This window comes from Armigeres subalbatus, chromosome 2 (assembly GCF_024139115.2).
Source record: "Armigeres subalbatus isolate Guangzhou_Male chromosome 2, GZ_Asu_2, whole genome shotgun sequence".
Lineage (NCBI taxonomy): Eukaryota > Metazoa > Arthropoda > Insecta > Diptera > Culicidae > Armigeres > Armigeres subalbatus.
In genome coordinates this window covers 403,536,072-403,558,389 of record NC_085140.1, presented here as the reverse complement: position 1 = coordinate 403,558,389, position 22,318 = coordinate 403,536,072, and the positions used below count along the sequence as shown (strand labels likewise).

The following is a 22,318-nucleotide window of genomic DNA, read 5'->3' as shown; positions in this document are numbered from 1 at the left end:
GTTTGTATAGCAGTTCGCGTGACCAACATCTAGTTTGTTCTAGTTTGCTTGGACCTAGCAGCTAAGGTAACGGTACTATAAGTGTCAAACGGCCAAGTTATAGCCTATTCAGATTACGCCATTTATGATCATAAATATCATGATAAACAACAACCTGTTGCCATCCCCATAACACGATATTTATTACGAAAAATAATCTAATCGTAATCTGAATTAGGTATTAAGCTTATTGGAGCATATTTTGGCAGAATAATTTCAATGATTACAGTGCCACTAGCGTTATATTACTGCTTTACTGTAAAAACCTTCGGATATTTTTTTTTGAAATTCCTTGGGATTTTTTAGGAACTTATTCAGAAGTATCTTGAGGAAATGTGTAGGAAACACCTGGAGGAGTTTTCCGGATATTTTGCTTTTAAGAATTCTTTGGAAATACTCCAAGAATACCTTTAGAAACTCATTTGAAAAATCCATTCGGGAATCCTTCGGCTATTCTTTCAAGAATTCCTTTAGCAAAAATCTTTCACCAATCACTCTACACTTTTTTTAAACCCCTTCACCAAGAATAGCTTCGGAAGTTCTCCAGGAATTCTTTAGAAATGGCAAAACGTTTTTTGCAGAACAACGATCCATTAACGTTCACTACATTTTTAATAGATTTGATTGATATATTTATATCCTGCGGATTATGGCAAGTCATTCTACTTAAACTATAACAAATTTCATTTAACAATCATTAGGTTCTTAATGATTTCAAAAACGTGTACGCTAAATGCTTTACTTTCAAACTCGAGCATGGTTTTGAAGATTTTTTTTTTAATTTCTTTATTATAGTGATTTTTTCGAAAATATAAGAAGTTCATCACATAGGTTTTGAAGAAGCAGCCGATGGTTTTGCCAGTAGCTGGGAAAAACTACAGCATCCATTCACGTCGAAGTACCATATTTTGATGTATGTATTATGTTCCAGATTTATGTAGGAAAACCGCTAGAGGTCTAGGCTTAAATAACGAACAAGCTTCCGAGTCCGTTCATTCCGATTTCGAATATATTTGGCAGTTATTCAAAGCACCCAAATAATCTCACATTTACAACGATCGGTTATTAGGTGCTGTGATCAACTATATCAGCAAACACATGTTTTAGCTTCTAACTACTGTTATGCTACATTCACTCTAGTTTTACTTATCTCCAATAAACACTGACTTAAAATTCATTTTTACTGTAGAGCAAGGCACGGTGTAAAAAAATGGATTATTATCGAAGTTTAATGTACCTCTGATTTTTTTTCACAGAAAGTTAGGCAAGGCCACTAGAAATGAGGTACGGGGTGTTTAAAAATACTTCATCGGCGATTTTTTGAAAAAAGTGATTTTTATTGTTTTTTCCTTAATATACAGTCTAAAAAGTCGATTGATAACTCAGTAATGGATAAATTATTCTAATTAGCCCGCAGAATGAAAAATAAACATATTTCTAGCCCTTTTGTATAGAAAACCTATCTTAAAACGGGTCTAAAATTTGTAAGAATATTGTTTTTCTGTGGCTAAGGTGTTTTTTTTTCTTCAAGTATTTCTTTTGTTTTTAATTTTTACGATTTTAATAATTTTCTATCTCCAGCATCTATAACTGTTGTCTGATGAATATTAACTTGAATATTATTTTTACAATTTTATCTTTTGACGTTTGCAATATATGACCTGCCCACTGAAGTGCGCCGTATTTTAAAAGATTCATAATACTTTCTCTTTTAAACATATGATATTCCCCTTGTAATTCGTGCGTAAGCACCACTCGTCATTTACTGGTCCTCACTATATATTATACGCAGCACCTTCCGCTCGGAAAATTCGAAAGCTTCCTAGTTATGCGAAACTGTTTTATTGCCGGGAAGAACCGCTCCACTGTCATACAACCTTGCTACGCGAATGCCCGCAAGTGAAAGGACAAGAGATGTCAAACTCTATGTGCTTGTAGCGGATTGAGTGTTACTTGCAGTGCTCCCAGTAGCATTACCAGAGCACTCACTTAGCACCAACACCATAAACTTCATATTCATATTTAACGTCAGGGACACTTTCGGTATCGCACACTGCCTCTTCACATTTTATGTCCGTAATTGCCCACCGGTAGAATAAAGGTATTATAAAGAACGAATTTCTTTTCCGTCTGCATTATACAAGACCTAACTTAGGCCTAAACTTGTTATGTACGCCGGAGGTAACTCTATTCGTAACAGAGATACTTCACAGTAAACGTCTTTGTTAGTATTTGCAAACATTTCAAAGGTATTTTTTCTACACACCCCTTGGAAGCACTATATCAGCACAAGCAACACTCAGCTTATCTCTGTCTCTACACGCAACCATGTACTTCATGACTTCATCTCACAAGTTCTTACGCATATGCTCTTGGGTTTTGCAGACGAAATGGTGGAAACTTTTGTCTAACTGAAGATTGAGATTGTAATTAACTCTACAAATTGTTATAGATAGAAATATAAATGTGGTTGGAGTGTTGGAGAAATTGTTTCCTTAGACTACTTGTGGATTGCTGTTGCGAATACGGTCTTTTACGACTTACGTAACCAACTTACTGCCCATAAAAGTATGAATGGCCCACACAGAAATGGAATCTCTCAAATATGGGACAGTTGTGCTTGTAACAACAGCTTTGCTTCAGCAACATGCAGTCGGAAATGAAATTCGCCCTAGTTCATGCGATAGCCTATTTCGGATGTGAAGCGTGTACTCTGTAAGAAGCAGGCCAGTAAGATTTAGGGTTTTCAAGTTAAATGTGCTGCGATCAATATTCAGTGAGGTTCTTGTACATGGCCACAGTAATGATGAGACACTGTATCTAGAGGAAAATATTATGAATCCTATGAAATATGGCAAACTGATAAAGGGCTGGCCATCTAGTTCGAATGTCGGAAGAAAAGATTGTGAATACAACAGATAACCAAGACTGGAAATAGATGATTCTTTCTTTAAAAAAATAAATAAGATTGTGAATAAAGCAAAATAAAACAAATATTCGAAAACATACTTTAAAAACGCTTAATTCACAGAAAAAAAAATTACAAAACTTTAGATTCGTTTCTTAGATAGGTTTTCTATACAAAAGAGGCAACAAATATGTATATTTTTTATTCTTAGGGCTAATTACAATAATTTATCCATTGCTGAGTTATCAATCGACTTTTTAGACGGTATATTAAGGAAGAAAACAATAAAAATCACTTTTTTCAAAAAATCGCCGATGAAATATTTTTAAACACCCCGTACCTCATTTCTAGTGACCTTGCCTAACTTTCTGTGAAAAAAAATCAGAGGTACATGAAACTTCGATAATAATCCATTTTTTTACACCGTGCGAGGGCGTTTGCTCGACAAAAGAATCGTAGGATACCAAACTGGAGAAAATTTTAATGCATTGTGGCAACAAGTTCATTAGGCGATCAATACAACAGACACAGCAACTTGGTACCGCTCAACGAAGAATCTATGACAAAAGGTCGAAAATACAACAGGCCGGTAGGCCAAAAGATCGAAAAGACAGAACGTCGAAAGAGACAGAAAGTCGAAAGGCACAAAAGGTTGAAAAGGACAAAAAGTCGAAAGCGAAAGGGACAAAAGGTCGAAAAGGACAAAAGGTCGAGAGGGACCAAAGGTCGGTGAAGAACAAGTTGGGTAACTTCAAGCATAAATTACACACTCATCTCATCGATCAAAGTTGAAAAATGAGCCATTTTCAAAAAAGGAGTAATTACTTTGAAACAATATTATGAATATCTAGATAGTTCTGTTAGAAATAAAATAGATTGTTGATTTAGGAAATGTTTCTGGTCTATTTCGACATTTTGTCCCTTTCGTTCTTTTTGATCTTTTGTTTATTTCGACCTTTTGTCCCGTTCGACGTTTTGTCCTTTTCGACAATTTGTCCCTTCGGCTTTTTGTCCTTTCGACCTTTTGTCTTTCGACCTTTTGTCCCTAACCCCGCAACGAAACCAACAAAAAGGTTGATTTGAAGTGGAGTGCCAAAGAGCGACAGATGAGAAAAACCAGGCCAGGAGCCGCATGCTCGTTGCACGTCAAAGTATAGAACGTTATAAAGAACTAAGAGCAACTGAGAAAATAATGGTACGATAAGAAAAGGAATGACGGAAAAAGTACTCTTGAAGACAAAGGAAAGATTTTCTAGAAACTACGCGCGGAAGTTCTATAAAACGACCAACAACATGCCCACGAAAAGCGCACTGGCGCCAGTCATGATCAGTGACAGTTCCGTAGATCTGTTGACCGACCTAGCAGGGGTGGCTGCTAGGTGGAAGGAGCATTTTGAGTTATTGTTGAACGTCCAATCGTACATAGAGGGCACACACAGAATCAGGATGGATGATTATGGACAAGCAGTGTAGTCACCTACGGTAGACGAAATTAGAAGGGCTGTTCTAGAGCTGGGAAGGATGGGATCCCGGCCGAATTTCTAAAAGTTTGGAGTGACCGGCTGAACAAAATAATCCACAAATTATTTGGGAGGGAAAAGGAAAGCTTTGGACCTGACTAGATCGCTTTATATGCCCTATCTACAGGAAAGGGCACATACTTGATTCTGTTAATTACCGAGGCATAACACTCCTCAATACTGCCTACAAGGTTATCTTCCAAAGCAGACTGCGCCCGTTTGCAAAGACCTTTTTCAGCAAATACCAAAGCGGTTTTCGAGAAGGACGATCAACAACGGACCAAATTTTTACTCTGCAACAAATCCTAGATAAATTCCAGGAATACAACTTGCGGATTCATCATCTGTTTGTGGATTTTTGGGCAGCGTATGACTCAGTGGATCAATCTGTGGCAAATAATGCTAAAACATGGCTTTCCGGCAAAAATGACAAGGCTGACTCGTGCGACGGTGGATGGATCCAAATCGAGCGTCAGAATTTATGGTGAGATATCCGATTCTTTCGTGACGTTAGATGGAATAAAGCAGAACGATGCGCTCCCTAATCTGCTATTCAACATAGCTCTGGGAGGTACAATTTGAAAATTTGGTGTGCAACGAAACGGAACCATCATCGACAAGTCTCACATGATCCTTGGTTTTGCGGATCACATCGACATCGTTGATGTAGATCGCACAGCAAATGAAGAGGCTTTCATGCCTTTTAAATGGGAGACTGAAGGAGTAGGACTGACCATAAACTATGTCATAAATAAGTAACTGGTGGCTGGCAGAGAACACCCCCTGAAATGAGATGTAGTTCTTGAAGCCGTCTACCGATTGGGTGGCGCTAGTGTTGCCTTTCATATTTTAAGTTCCGTTCATACCGCCGCGAGAGCATTGGCGACTTGCGCTTTGATGATGCATGAAGAAGAAGAAGCAGAAAGATGATAATCAAAAATATTCACACGAGAAACATACGAAGAAACTTTTGAAACTCTTCTTTAAAATTCTAGAAGCACGGTAAAAACGGTAAGCAGTACGGGGTTAGACATGTTTTCTACTGCACAATAAACACAATATTTCAATTTCAATTTTTACTCTGTGATATCATACTGCACAGTATAAGAAAAGTCCAACCCCGTACTGTTTACCGTTTTTAATTAAATTGTCTCTAGAATTTCAAAGAAGAGTTTCAAAAATTTCTTCGTATGTTTCCAGTGCGAATATTCTTAAATATCATCTTTCTGCTTCTTCTTCTTCATGCAACATCTAAGCGCCAATTAATTACGTCGAAAATCACACAACAATGCAATACATCTCGTTGAATATAATTTAACAATGCAACGCAATGCAACACATGACGCTTACGCATCCGACAGTTCTGACTTCGTGTGTTTATTGCTTAACCGGCAATGTTCACATCCAGCACCATGTTGCAGCACCATGTTTTTGGCTTCAGGCGAGTTGTTCGTGGATGACAGCCGTTTCACGGCGTGACGGCGTCACGAGATGGAAATAGATGGGATGCGATTTGAGGTTGTCGACGAATAAATATATCCTGGAATACTCGTAAAATGTGATAATGACGTTAGCCGCGAGGTGATAAGACGTTTTGAGGCTGCAAGTAGGACTTTCTACGGTTTGTGTAGCCAGTTTAAGTTTTGCAACTTATAGACACGGACAATTGGAATTCAGGTTCCTTTTAGACATGTTTTACTCAAAACATTTAAATGTTATCAAACGATCCACCTGTTGAAGAATTGATCACGCAATGCCTCTACATTGCACTGGACCCTAAATGCGTTGGTTTGATTCCTTCCTTAGCTACAAAAAATCCAAAAGGGAAGCTTTAATATGGACACTGCTTGAACAAATGTCTTTCTCTTTCATTCTTCATAAAAGATGGAAAACAACAAGGCTAGTAACTGTCCATTTTGACAGTTAGTGGCCTTGTTGTTTTTAGATTTCTATGCAGTTCGAAATAGATAAAACTGGTCCGTGCATAATCGATTAAAAATAGATAAAATCCAAAAAAAAGGTTTCCAAAAGGAATCAAATATAAAATAAAATACTAAAAAATGCGGATTCAAACACAGCCCATTTCATTTATATACATACAGACTAGCTTTATGTACCCGGCCTTGCTCGGAATTGCCAGTTTGGTTTTCAATTTTTTGTTTCACAATCAGAAAAAGATAAAACCAATTGGTCAACAGAGTAATTGTGTTAACTTATTGATACTTCATCATTTGATTAGAAGAAGGCTTTTGGAAGCATTGACTGAAAAAGGGGCTGTTGGTTTGAATAGCCTTATTCCGGGCAAACGTCAATTGCTAAAGAAGGAAAAACATCCATCGATGCTTTATTCCGGGCAAACGCCCATTTTCAAAGAAGGGATCACACTCACCATTGCCTTATTCCGGGGCAAATGCCTACTTTTAAGAAGCAATCATACATCCACCGTCCAGAACAAAACACATTAATCATTGCTTTTCACTGGGCAAACCATGATTCCGATGAAGGGTAACAATTATCATTGCTGTATACCCTGCAAATGCATGCTTTCTATGAAAGATTTTTCTGATGCTGTTCAAAATTATCCCAAATATCCTTCACGTCGAATGACCTTATGCCAAATAGTGTTATGTTGATGTCCTGCTTCATTCAGGGATATATCATTTTCAGGGAAATGTCATATTCTGGGATATGTGTATCGGTAAGAATCATTTTTGGGAAATATCAATTTCGTTGAAGTCATTTTTGGGGAAATGTTATCTTTGAGGATTTGCTGTTTTTGAGGAATTCGGGAAATTTGTTTTCGAAGCATTGTACAATGTCAGAAACCTCGAAACCTCGAACTAAATAAGAGGGATTTTAAATTAAGTTGTTTTCTAAACAATACCCAACCCCAATAACCTTCCGCATTCCAAAAGTTTCTCCCAGTCACTCTATAATAGTTTCCTTTGGGTAGAGAATACGTGTTTACAAATTTGGTTTGAATTGTCATCTGCGGTAAAAAGGTATACTTAACTGTTTGTTTAATAAATATACCCTCTCTCTCATTCAGCTATGACACTCCTATCCAGTCTGATATAGTCTTCCTTACACAGAGAATATGGATATCAAATTGGGTGGACATCGGTAAATGGGCCAAGAAGTTATACTGAATTGATCTATAACTAAACAATACTCCTATATCACACCACCCCCCCCCCTCCCCTTTTAAAATGACCTACTCATCCACTAAAATTGTTTCCTTAGGAAATACAATATTTGATACAAATTTGGTTCAAATCGAGTTGATCGATCGCTGAACAAAACCCCTCCCCCCATACCCCCCTTTTTCGAAGAACATTCCCAACCACACTATCGTCGTCTTCTTAATATGAAGAATGTGTGTTCCAAATTTGTATGAAATCGGCCAAATCTCGCTTAACTTTCAAAAGGTCCAAAGTAATATTTTTTTCATGAATTAATTTGAATCAATAGCTTTCATGTTGTTCTGTTGTTTGCGTTATTCAAATTAATTCATGAAAAAAATGTTACTTAGGTCCTTTTGAAAAGTTAAGCGAGAAATGGTTCAGAAGATACACTGAGTTAATCAATAATTAAGCAATACCCCTCCCCCACACCCTCCTCCTTTTCCAAACAGCATTCCCAACCACCCTATCGTCGTCTCCTTAAGAAAAAGAATGTGTGTTCCAAATTTGGTTGAAATCGGCCAAGGGGTTCAAAAGGTACACTGAGTTGATCAAAAACTTATCAATACCCCTCCTCCCACACCCTCCCCCTTTTCCAAAGAGCATACCTAACCCCCTTATCGTCGTCTCCTCAAGATAAAGAATGTGTGTTCCAAATTTGGTTGAAATCGGCCAAGGGGTTCAAAAGGTGCACTGAGTTGATCAATAACTTAGCAATACTCCTCCCCCCAGACCCTCCCCCTTTTCCAAAGAGCATCTCAAACCCCCCTATCGTCAACTCCTAAAGATAAAGAATGTGTGTTCCAAATTTGGTTGAAATCGTCCAAGGGGTTCAAAAGGTACACTGAGTTGATCAAAAACTTAGCAATACACATCCCCCCACACCCCCCCCCTTTTCCAAAGTGCATCTCAAACCCCCCTATCGTCAACTCCTAAAGATAAAGAATGTGTGTTCCAAATTTGGTTGAAATCGTCCAAGGGGTTCAAAAGGTACACTGAGTTGATCAAAAACTTAGCAATACTCCTCCTCCCACACCCTCCCCCTTTTCCAAAGAGCATCTCAAACCCCCCTATCGTCAACTCCTAAAGATAAAGAATGTGTGTTCCAAATTTGGTTGAAATCGTCCAAGGGGTTCAAAAGGTACACTGAGTTGATCAAAAACTTATCAATACCCCTCCCCCCACACCCTCCCCCTTTTCCAAAGAGCATACCTAACCCCCCTATCGTCGTCTCCTCAAGATAAAGAATGTGTGTTCCAAATTTGGTTGAAATCGGCCAAGGGGTTCAAAAGGTGCACTGAGTTGATCAATAACTTAGCAATACTCCTCCCCCCACACCCTCCCCCTTTTCCAAAGAGCATCTCAAACCCCCCTATCGTCAACTCCTAAAGATAAAGAATGTGTGTTCCAAATTTGGTTGAAATCGGTCAATGGGTTCAGAAGTTATGCTGGAACATACATACAAACATACATACAAGCATACAAACATTGAGTTTTATATATATAGATAGATAGATAGATTAGGAAATTTGAATTCTGTTAAGTTAATTTATTGAAAATGTAATAGGAGCAATAGTCAAACTCTTCCTGCACGAAGTTCATACTAATTATTCTGATACGGAGCCTAAACAATCTTCCAAAACCAATATTTTTCGATAGAGCTGACTTCTCTGCAACAGTTTTCAATCAGGTACTTCACATGATGACAGAAAACACAAGATAGCTTCGCAATCGAACATCGCCAAACCAATCAAACCGTTTGTTCAGATGATGATGAAGCGCATGCCCGCAATAGCACCTTCCATTGAAGCGATGAGGCAATCAAAACAAACATCGGAAAACAAAAACCCGTTCTCCTCGAACAGAGCAGGTACGGTCTAGCACAATCAAACCAACGATACCAGCTCGGGAAAAATAACTGCTCGTGTAAGAAAAGTTATTGCTATCTCTAATTAGGGGAGCGGAATGGTTTTGGCAGAATTGTCTCTATCATTGGTAGAAAATCTCTTAGTTTCAAAGAATCTGATCAAACAAAATATTCTGCGAAATGAAGAAATAAACACTTATTTCCGATAGAGAACCAAAACAATTAAAAATTTTGTATTGTATTCTTTGTATAAGTTGAATGGCACAAGTAAAACCACTAACCATGGGTGGTAATCATATCATATATTCTTATAATACAAATTAATATGCAAATTTAACACGAGAAAAATAAAACTCAACACCAAATTTTTGGACAACAATAATGAAGTCATTGCTTTGCATGTTCATGAATTTTTACTCACCTGGTCAAGTTCGACTTGATCTCTTCCTTAAACTTTTCCAGCTGCCGCTTCATGTTCTTGCTCATTTATCTTCGTTTCGTGTTCTCGCAAACTGTTTGGCTGACGGAATGCCCGTCTCTTGATGCATTGATTCAGCTCTGCTTGGTAATGATGTCTTCTTCACTTTTTTATGTGTGTTGGCTTATCGCTATTCACCTTCGGTCGAGCGTGATTCACCAAACCCCTTCACTTTGTTCCAACAATTTATTCACTGCATCATCACTATTTATCAACTTGGAATACCTGACGACTTATTTGGTTATTTAACATACTTTGCTTTTAGAAACATATATTCTTCATAGCACTAATTTAACCTTCCCGATTACAACTGATAGCACCATTTGCAATTCACAACCCTCGGCCACGTATTCTTCATAAGGTTGTCTATCACACGACCGGCATGAACAAATTTCCAGGGAGGCAACAACTGATAACAGGACAGCACCACTAGGAAAAACGAAAATAACTTTGCTTCGCTGTTTCTTCCGAATTTCACTGAAGCACTTGTATCCACCACTCCAGTGTCGTTCAACAGTATTCCTTATATGCGTTCTACTGCAGAACTAATATGTCAACGCACCACTGACCATCGAAAACGGGTGTTTCCCATTATCATTCCACGAAATTGTCCTCGCCGTCTTGTGCCATTGCCGCCGCTGCGGTGATAACAAATCAATAAATTTCGCCTGAGACGACGACCAGCCAGCGCGAATGTTTGCTCAACGGAGGAATAAAGCGATAACGAGCTGTCAAATTGTGGGTAGACAACACTCCTCAGCCAGCGAACAACAACAGAAATAGCAGCGCAGTGCAAAACTCGTCGAGAGCCCGGTAAAGCGACTCGCCCGCTACGATTGTGTTTGAAATCTGACGGAGAACTGGCTGGCTGGAAAGACCATCCACAAGCAGACACATCAGGGGAATGTGTGCCGCGCTGTTCGAAGCCTTGGGCATGTGTTGAGAAGCGATGTGTGGGTTAGGCAGTCGGTATCCGAGTTGTGTTGTGCTTAATAGTTAAATGAAAATTTCAAAATTGTTGTTCTATAACATCAATTCGTCGAAACACTAATAATGGAAACCACTACTGCCTACGCAAATTAACTCTTGAATTTTTGTATTTTTAGAGAATCAAACCAGTATGTGCCTTCACTAAGTGAAGTCTTGTTGATTCAGTGGAGGCACATGGTAGATTGATTGTAATGAAATTGTATGCTTTGCGTTGTGCGACTGCAGACTATTATCAATACATATTAGAATTAACTTGCCCGTTTGAATCTAAAGAATCGGGTGTAATTATTTACCGTTCTTCGCACAGTTACAAATATAGCATAGATATAGTTGATATCGTTACCAATTAATATAAATTTCTTTGAACAGGCAAAACAATCACCTCAACTTTAATCAATGAGATTTACAGTCTACGAACCATAATCAATATAATACTGATAAAATCTTTCCTCCAACAATGTATGAAGAAAATCATTTTTTCTTACGGTCACCATTCTTAATAACACGTTGCTCATACAATCCGGTCTACGAAAACCGTAGCCACTCTGGTCAAAACGTAATCAGACTAAAGTACGATTATGATCCAGTAGAAATTTATGGTTCAACGTGGAACGTAAACCGTTCTAATAATGGTTTGGCTATCGTTTGGATTTATGCGGGTTGGTGTCAACTCGGTGACAGGAAAATCTTGTTGAACCGCACTACTGGAGGGTTAACTGTACGCACCGAACATACCATCACTTTGTATTAGGAACATGGACTGGGTCCCATGGTGGTATCGAACAGCTTAAAGTTTGTAATGTACACCATACCGTGAAGAAAATTCTCTTATGGTATGAGCGTGTGGCGCTAGAGCTACGATGTGTTGTGATGGGTAAGTTGGTTTACGCGGATCATTAGAGGTGATAATCCATGCAAGCCGCGGTGGGTTTGTTGTGAAATAAATATGAACCAAATAACATAGTTAAAATAAAAATAAAAACAAACCCAGAATAATCAATTATAAAACAATAAAACACATAAGAGTAACAAGAAAAGCTCATAAGAGTGGTCAAAATTGCACTTTAGGGAGATTGATTCATTTATTTCCATTAATTCACATTTATTTGCGGTTATTTGTTGCAGTTTTTGAAAAAAAAAATTGTTTTTGAATCTGATTTTTTTTCCAAAATGTAAAAAATATCAATATTTTTCTAATAACTACGGAACGCAAGGACCGATTGGGCCAATTTTCAATAAAAAAAAATAAGGAAGGATTCCGCGTCGAATGCAACTTGTTGCGAGTACACCAGATAATGCGAAGTGCCAAAAAGTGTGTCTCACATTTTTTGTACAAATACACACATGCACACACCCATACATACATACAGACATCACCTCAATTCGTTGAGCTGAGTCGATTGGAATGTAACACTATGGGTCTCCGAGCCTTCTATCAAAAGTTCTGTTCTGGAGCAATGCTATAGCCTTTACGTACACTTAGTATACGAGAAAGGCAAAAACGCCTTTAACAGCCGTTGTTTTAAAATGCTTAGAAACTTGATGTGCTCACAGTATTGGACAAAACATGCAACTGATATCAACCAAAAACAACAGAACATTTATTTTGAATAAAAATATTAAGCTATTTTAGTGGAATTATGACAATATGATTTATTTTCATGAAACTAATGCAAATTTTCGTCACCAGATGCCAGATTGCTTGTAACACATAATTTGTCAAATTTCAATTCACGGACATGTTTTTGCCTTTCTCGTATACAACTAAGTTGTACCGAAAGGCTATCATTTCACTCCGAAAACGAACTTTTTATAGAAGCCTCTGAGATCCATAGTATTATATACCAATTGACTCAGCTCGACGAGCTGAGCACATGTCTGTCTGTCCGTGTGTATGTGTGTGTGTATGTGTGTGCACAAAAGCTATAAAAAACATTAGACAACTTTTCGTATAGTAATCCTTAACCGATTTTCTCGCAACAAGTTTCATTCGTCAGGGGTCAAAGCCTTGTTGATCTCTATTCAATTTTACAACGATCGGTCATTGCATTTAAAAGTTATGAGGAAAATGGAGCATTGGACCATATAAACCCCATATAAGGTTGGTGTCTTAACTAAATGCGAGAAAGGCACCACCAACGCTAGGTGGATTAATTTGGGTTTTATTGAAAAGTAAAAGTAAAATATTGAAGATATATTCTAAATGTCGCTTTTTTAGAAAGTTTTGGTAAAAAATGTAACATCCACTAGTGAAATCTTCCCCCGCCAGTCTTGGATTTGAAATAAAAAAAAATCAAATTTCCACGAATTGCAACAAAAACATTTTGACATAAATGTAGTGTGCAGAATTCGACAAAACCGCGATTTTGTATCAATTTCCGTGTATCAAAAAAGTTTGCAATGATTCAGAAACGTGGGAATCCAAATTCCACCACTCTTAAGGAAAGCATTTTGATAGTTAAGGTATAAGAAATGATCCTTCCAAGTAATAGTGTAGAATTCAGGAGGTATCGTGAATTTCGATTTAAACAATTGAAAGACGAATTGTTGCAGTGGGGCAGACTTTGACATTGGTGAACAAACAGAAGAAAAGACGTCTGTTTGCTCGACGTCTTATTTATTGAAGTATTCAGAAATGGTAGACAATTGTGTTAAGTGATGAATCAAAGTTCAAACTCAGAGGAAGCGACGGGAAGCCTCGTGTGCAAAAACCGATTGGAAAATGTTTGGATCTACGATACCGCCATCACAACCCTCGTACCCTCGTTCAAAAAGGTTACTTATATTTACGATTTCTTGAGCTCAGATACATTCAATCCAATCTACGTACCAGCCTATTCGTATTCCTATTATCTACGAGCCAGCGTACTCGTGGTGACTCGAGGTTAGTTTACAATATTTAAGGATGGACAGGGCTTAGGATTCGGGATCAGGGAATTTCGGCTGCTCATCCGTGCATTTGGCGTGAGAAACGATGTGGCGTGTCGTCATGCTCGAGGATTTTTTGTGCTTATTTTATTTATATCTGAAAATCACACCCATTTTGAACTGCACCTTTTCAGGAAGGTTATGCAGGAAGGCATGTGCTTTGACATGAGATATTTATTAGTTTATAACTTGGCCGCTAGGTGGTGGTATATTTGAATTCGTTATTTTAGACTACTCAAGATATCCCGATATGTGTTTTGATAAAGTTTGATAACAATTACAATTTGGGGTCAATTTGACCGCAGAGCACAGGCAACGTAATTTTTTTGAAAAAAGTACACTGCAGCACTTACTTTCAAGATTTTTCAAGCAAATTTACACCTAGGGGACAGATCTCGGCGAGTTTTACCAAACTACAAACTAAAAATTAGGAGAATCGGTTGAAAAAAATTAGATCTTGTAATGCCTTAGACGGAATGTTATTTGCTATTAAATTGAATATTTTGACAAATTAACGACCCTAAACACATTACGAAAATCGTTAGATAATGGATTCATGATTAAAAACTATCGAAGAATAAATCGTTACAGAGTCAGAAATACAAGATCATTTATTTAAGCATATCCAAAAAGGTTGTGTTTCGATCCCAGAACGTGAATTGAATTGAATTATCTTTATTTACGAGATTTTCGGCCCTAGGCCGGTTCATCTCGCGCGGATCCAAGAACGTTAAAATACCATGAGAGAGACTCTGCTACAAATATGCAATGTAGTTAACGAAAACAAAATGATACCATATACGAAATATCAAAGAGAAATCCATTTTTAGTATTGTATTTGTTTTGTCCAGAAGGAGGTTAATAATCTATCTGAATTTATGCGAATACTTTTGCCCATCACTGTATAAGCCGGGGCACTAGACTAAAAACTGTGTCCCATCCCAAGATGTCGAGGACCCATGGAGTGTACATTAATCTTCTTAGCAAAGTCACTCCCAACGATTCGTCAATCATCTTTCCCCCTGAATGTGAAACAGTTGGTACGGCTGTCCCCGTTTCTTCCTTTCGTAGATTCAAAACTCTTCGTTGATCATGTTATTTATTACTAAATAATCTGTATACACAGCATATAAACGATTTAATAAGAGAATGTAATAGATGTCACTATCACACTTTATCGATAATTTTAGCTTGATAATATTTTTTCCAGATTTTATCCGATGAAAGATAATTTTAACTGAGAGCTAAGTTATTTGAGATACATTTACTGAGTTCTGCAGTTTGGCCATTCTGGCTCCGAGCAATCAATTTTAAAAGAATGAAGGTTCGAAGCCGAAGCGTGAACTTCCGGCGCCCTTGGCGAAACCCTTATTGTGCGCCTTTTACCTACTTCCATGCAGATGTTCAAAACAAAGCGTGTGATAAAAGTAGGGAGATAATTAACTTTTTTGCTTTGTGTACCTAAATAATTTTACTTTATGAATTCCCTAAGCCTCTACAACCTACATATGTTTCAATGTTGAGGTAAGAAGTAAGGATCACTAAAAGTCATTAAGTTCTATTGAAATTGAAATTTCATTAAGTTCTATTGAAATTTTGACGAAATTTTGAATTCAATAAATCTAGGCAAATTATAAAAAAAAACCCAGATTAATCCACCTAACGGTGATGGCGCCTTTCTCGCGCAAAAAGGTAATAAATGTAGCCTTTACGCTTACACCTCGATGATGTACAAGAAAGGCAAAACAGTTACACCGTCTAATGTTATGATAGAAAATTTACACTACTAGACGACAGATGGCGCTGCCAAAAGTTTCTCGAATTTCCTATGTTCGAATTTTGACTTTCGGTCAATTTCATAATACTATGAAACTGAACGAATAGCATACTTACGCCTAAATGCGTGCAACACGAGCATCTTTATAGTGCGATGAAACTCTTAATGGGAAGCCACGGATAAAATATTCATAGATGCAAGGCATTTTTCATAACACATTATTGTTCTATGTGACTATGTCTCATCACTATTTTAATATTATCTATTTTTTGCAATTATTATGAAATTCAATAGTGATCAACAGCGTTTTAGTCTCAGTCGGATGCAACTTGTTGCAAGAAAATCGGTTAAGAGTTTCTATGTGAAAATTTGGCTAATGTTTTTTATGGCATTTTGTGCACACACACACGCACACACATACACACACACACACGCACACACGGACAGACAGACATTTGTTCAGCTCATCGAGCTGAGCCGAATGGTATATAACACTGTGGGTCTCCGGGACTTCTATCAAAAGTTCGAATTTGGAGTGAAATGATAGCCTTTCGGTACAACTTAGTTGTACGAGAAAGGCAAAACTTGATCCAGTAGTGCGTGGATCTTGGACAAAAAATTCAGAACTGTTTTTGTTGTGAATTTACACACTTGTAGTGAATCTAGCTAGGCCAATCAAATGTCTGCTGATCGGTGTTTGGATCGCTACCCGAGCAAAGTCAGATATCATAAATAGAGCAAATTGAAAACATATTCTTTTAATAAAGACAGGAACACCGTCTTCGACCAGAGGTCGTACAGACTGAACACTTAACACCTAGAAAACGGACAGAACACCTAACACCCAGTGGACCGGTGGAGAATTTTTCGATCACGAATAGTTTTCTCCTTACCGGGGCGGGAATCGAACCCTCGCTCCTATGCGCATGCGTCTAGACGATTGTCGTCGCTAACCGCACGGCCACGAAGCCCACAATGAAGCCGACATCAAATTGAAATCATGATTTGTTTTCAAATTATAATTTTCGTGATTGATTTCATTTTGCTGTAGATTTCTAAATTGAATGATTTGAAATCAAAAAGATTATTTATTTTGTTTACGAAATCCGACATCAAAATTAGGTTTCAATTTGCTTTCATCGACAGCAGGAATAGTTTTCGATTTGTTGTCAAAGTAAGATTTTTCTGTTATAGATTTTGATCTTTTAACCTTTAAAACGACCAAAAGGAAATCAACCCAGGTTATCGTAATTAGGCGATTTTACAACAACAAGCTATCAAGCTTCGCTAGAATAAAAACAACCACTTGGGAGTGGATTGGATGACGTTCAGAATCACTATTACACATATCGATGAAGAAGAATCCAACTTTAGAGTGGTTTGGTCGGTGCTTTGAAGGAACTACAAAACTTTTAAAAAAATCAACTCTGGTGTAAATTGTTGACCTAGTCCAAAACCAACACCAACTTTGGAGTGGGTTGATTATTGGCCAGAATAGCCATCGGATCTATTCGGATCAAAATATATGCATTTCTGGAGTGGATCTATCGGAAGTTTGTTGGCGCTGGTGGAATTGCTTGGACCAATAAAATTTAATTTTGAAGTAGGTCAGTCGCCATCATTATTGAAATCCCTCGTTGCAGATTCTTGAATTCAGAATGCCGTTAGGTTAGTGCGGTCGCGATCATTCAAGATACTCATCCTCGAAAGAAAAAAATAAATTCATGTTATCCCTTCTCATCGAATATTTAACGTCTCTTTCTTTTCATCATTGAACTCATACAAGTCTGTGGTTTCATGGAATCGAAAATGTCACTGAGTCCACGTTCTGATACGATCATGTTCAATTATGATTGAAAAAGGGCTCTCCGGATATTAATCAAACGGTTGATTACGGAATCGTTGATTACCGAGGAAATCATGATCGAAGATTAAATCTGAATCACTTTGTACCAGTGAAATTTAGATTAATGTTCTAATTTTTTTCAATTGTTTTATTATGTCCTTAATTCAACGGTAAAGTAAATATTGTAGTTACTTTAGCAGTTCAGAGATTTGGAACACCTTTTAACTGAGAGTAATTTTATTATTTAGCAAAAGGCATTTCTATCATAAAACAGCTTATCAAGGGAAAATAGTGCAAAAAACCCTAGATCTCAAATTGTCTTTAAGCAAATCATATCAGTATCACAGAGGTTAAGGGATGAGTGCTTCGATGAGCGGATTTGCTGACGTCCCACAGGAAGTTATGCACGATCTCATAGCCCGTTCAATGCTTGTGTCGAAAGCATGAGCTCAATTTGAGGACTACCTTGAGCAGCTTATTCTGTTACACCTAAAGTCACCTGGAGCAAAAAATTTCGTAAGAGAAAAAAACTGTTTTAAGGGTCATCCTAAGTTAACATGGGAAAATTGATCTAAATCGGCCAATTTAAAAGCTAGAGAAATATTTTTTTGGCAAAATTCTTGGAAACTAGCTAAACTATAACTTCCCGGAATATTGTATACCCGTATCTCTGCAAATGAAAAAAGTTTTTTTTTTCTAATGTGGGCCTTCCCAATTTTTATTAAAACCCCTCACAACGTTTTTTCTATCTCTGCTATATTCGCCTTGAAAAACTAATTACCACTTTGTCTGTTACCTGGACCAATGTGCATTCTTGAAACTGCTGTTTTATCGCGTTGCAGTTGCAGCCTGCCTGTATTTTTCGCATATTATCCCAAAACAAACCAACCGTGCACCATAAGCTTACTCATCACAACATAGTGCAAAGCTCACTAACACAGCCGCGCAACGTGTGTGCACTACTGTTTACAGTTTGTTCTCGCGCAATCTCTGCGGCCCCGAAACGGAAGATGCATGCGATGTGAAAAACCGCAAACAAGTAAACAAGGCGCTTCAACACCAACACCAGCCTGTTTCGGGGGCGACCAGACTAGCCAGTAAGCCAGTTGCTGTTGCTGCTGATTGACTGAGTATGAATGAGATCATCGGCCACGGGAACGGTAACGAAATCGCCAAGATGAGGGTTCATCGCTGGCGAGGGGTAGCTGAATGAATGTCTTGATATAAAGTAGAAAAAAAAATCATTGATTTAAGAAAGGTATAAAAATCACTAATGGAGGAAAAAATCTGATAAATAACTGAACTACAATTCCTAAATCATTTCTATCAATTATATTGCATCAATTTCAATGAGAATGAATGAATCGATATATCGGGTTATTTATTATTATTAAATTATTTACTAATAGGTTCCAAAAGGTGATTTGAATTTTTTGCCTTTCTCGTATACTAAGTATACGTAAAGGCTATAATTTCACTCCAAAACCAAACTTTTTATAGAAGGCTCGGAGACCCATAGTGTTATATACCAATCGACTCAGCTCGACGAATTGAGGTGATGTCTGTTTGTGTGTATGTATGTATGTGTGTGTGTGTATGTGTATGTGTACAAATTTTGTAGACACACTTTTTGGAACTTAGCATTACCCGATTTACTCGCAACAAGTTGCATTCGACGGGGAATGCGGTCCCATTGTTTGCTATTGAAAATTGGCCTGATCGGACATTGCATTTCGGAATTATTGAAAAATCATTGTTTTTTTCCCAAGGGTCCCCCCTTGGAAAAAAATTTCAAAACCGAATAAAAAATTTTTTTTTTTCAGGAATGGTGGAAATGCATAGTAATTAATGCAAAAACATGCAAAATGATAGAAAATATGCGATCTATCCCCCTAAAATGCTTTTTTGACCTTTCCTATGTGATTTTTTCAGTACATTTTACGATGCTCGAGAAAGGCACCATCGCCGCTAGGTGGATTAATCTGGGTTTTTTTAATTCAAATAAACATTGATTGTTTAGATATGTCACATGTGGTTTCCACCAAATTAAACTGGGTAAGGGGTCCTCCTTAGCCTAGCGGTAGGATGCGCGGATAAAAGCATGGCCATGCTGATGGTAGCTGGGTTCAATTCCCGGCGCCGGTCTAGGCAATTCTCGGATTGGAAATTGTCTCAACTTCCCTGGGCATAAAAGTATCATCGTGTAAGCCTCATGATATATGAATGCCAAAATGGTAGCTTGGCTTAGAAACCTCGCGGTTAGTAACTGTGTAAATGCTGTGTAAATGCAGCGAGGCGGCATTGCCCCAGTGGGGGATATAATGCCAATAAGAAGAAGATGTTTAAATGTTCAAAGTTTAATTTAGCACTAGACACTCAGGGCCGATGAGTGGAGCAGAACATGAGTGAGGGGCCGGAGCTGCACAAAACCGAATTTTTGCTTTCTTTTCCACTTCTGCTAAAAAAAACTGAGCAAATGTCTGTCTGTGTGAATATGTGCACTTTTTTGTTAAACACGTTTTACGTAGAAGAACTTGATCGATTCGACTGCAGATTGTATTTGACAGAGAAACGTCCCTAGTTGAGTAGTAGTATTTTTCATTGTCAATAATTAAAGCCGTTTAAATAATGAACAAATCTCGGGTACTTATTCGAAAGGACGTGCGTATGTGATTTCGTAAACCACAGACAGGTAAGGCAAGGCTTCGGCTGCCTGTTAGTTGTATTGATTTGCGTGGGAGTGCATCAGATTGCATTAATCGACGTATGAATATTTGTTTACAAAATCACATACGACCTTTTGAATAAACACCCGAGACATACTTAAATCATTATTCAACTAACGCCTAGTATGCTGCTGATATGGAAAGGGTTTACACAAAATTTGATCAAACTACCAAAGTGAATTCGACAGTTGATTGCTCGGCTGATTCAATATGGGAGAATGTTCAATTTTTCCGTGCGCAATAATGGTACGGAATATTTTTCCGTGAGGAAAAGTTACAACTTCATTTACTTTACACATCAGACGTTATTAGCGTATCGAATTTTTCTCTACTTGTCAGATCCGTACTGCTTACGGAATTTCAGTAGCGAAATCATTGCGTGACCTTTCTATTTGCACAGCATTTTTTTTAACTTTATTAAATTTCACAGTTCTTTTCGCTTTCGCGTACTATAGCCTTAAGAAGTGGCCCAATCCATTATTCTTATAATTGTTGAGCAATTGTTCGGCTTGCGTTATTTATTGATTTAAAATCTTGTTTATGGAGCATATATACTTAAATTAGTAGTAAGCAGCAGAACATTATCCACCCATATTATTGCGGGTAAAATAAACGATGAAGGAGCTACACAAACACAACAAATGTTTTGGGGCATACGATGAAAAAGGGAAGAAAATTGCACAAATTTTTCAACTTATACCAAATTTGACATTGAACTCGGATTTTTATTCTTGTCTTTTTAATACTTCTGTTTCATTCACTGCATAAATCCTACACTGTTCAACATGGAGTGGTATAATTAAATTCAGTGGAACAATCAACGCTGAGTAATTATGTTCTAATCGATAAAATATGCTGTATGTAATTGATTTACTAATTTGTATCACTATGAATTCCACCAAAACTTCCACTATGTACCTTCACTTCAATAAAAAAAATCACAAAATCCCAACAAAGTCTTCAACAGATGATTCAGACCTTTTCCTTCTTCCTTTCGTAGACAAAACACGAACTACTGCCTCCTTTCAAAGGCCTTGTCAGAAGAGCACTTTTTTCTGCAGGCGGCTGACATCACATGTTTATTGTTCTTCGCCACACTCACTCGCGTATTTTCCAATCACAAAATCACGAACTCCCTAACAACCGACAAAGACACAGTGCGAGCGTTCGATCGTCGCGTTTATTAGCGAATTTTATGCGCTTGAGGCGCTAATCTGGATCACGGGAAACAGACGACGACGACGACGCACGATACACAAAGCTCAAGAAATCGCAATGGACTGAACGAGAGAACGACGGGAAAATACCGATGCAGATTGCGAGACTATAGAATCTATCGGTCGGGTCGGGTGGTGTGGAACAGCACCAACACCATGAGCGTTATGTTGCTATGAATGGCATCATCGGCAGCATGAAGCATGGTGGGTGTATCGTGTATACATGATACTCGGATCGTCGTGTTTCAAGCGCTGGACGCAAGTATGCATGCTTCTGCTTCATTCCGTTATTTATGTTATCAATGTGTGGCGTATTCTCTGACTTGAATCTATATGCTGCGCGGGAAATTTTCTTTCCTAAAAGGTTTGTGTCTTCGATGAAGATAAAATAGGGTTATAAACATTTAAGGTTTATAGCTGGTATGTCGGTAATACATGATATAGGTTTTCTTATGCATTAAATATTGTATTTTGATCGTTGCTCTTGGATTTGTTCTTTGAGAGCATCGAATAAGTTGGCGGCAATTTCTGTGGCTTGATTTGATAATTGGTCCAACATAAAATAGAGGGCCTCGTCGATTTCATATAGAGTGCAGAACTCACGGCAGAGTAGTACGACAGCAGCTTGAACAGGTTCGGGAGCCTGAGTTATTCCACCTATCGCCAAAAATCATCATCATCACTGAAGTTGAATTTGGATTGAAGCGATTAGTTTTTTGAACGGATCCATTCAACTCATAGAACCGATTGAGCATGGATAACATTCTATTCCTACGTATTTTTGTATCAGCCACTAATACAATACCTACCACTTCTTTACCGAATTCTGAACGGACATAT

The 22,318-nt window shown here is 37.8% G+C and overlaps 1 protein-coding gene across 4 annotated transcripts in view; it reads right to left on the bottom strand.

The window, feature by feature from the left end:
* The window catches only part of LOC134213330 (uncharacterized), an 87,473-nt gene extending 65,921 nt beyond the window's left edge, over positions 1–21,552 (bottom strand). The window contains exons 1-2 of one of the 4 annotated variants that reach the window (XM_062692314.1): positions 21,180–21,552; positions 9,938–10,423 (exon numbers count right to left, since the gene is read on the bottom strand). In XM_062692314.1, the coding sequence (XP_062548298.1) occupies positions 9,938–10,002 (65 nt within the window). In that variant the 5' untranslated portion in view covers positions 10,003–10,423; positions 21,180–21,552. Of the gene's footprint in view, positions 1–9,937; positions 10,424–10,563; positions 10,860–21,179 lie in introns of those variants that run through there. The other 3 variants (XM_062692312.1, XM_062692315.1, XM_062692313.1) reach the window with 3 other exon arrangements.
* Positions 21,553–22,318: the final 766 nt, after the last annotated feature.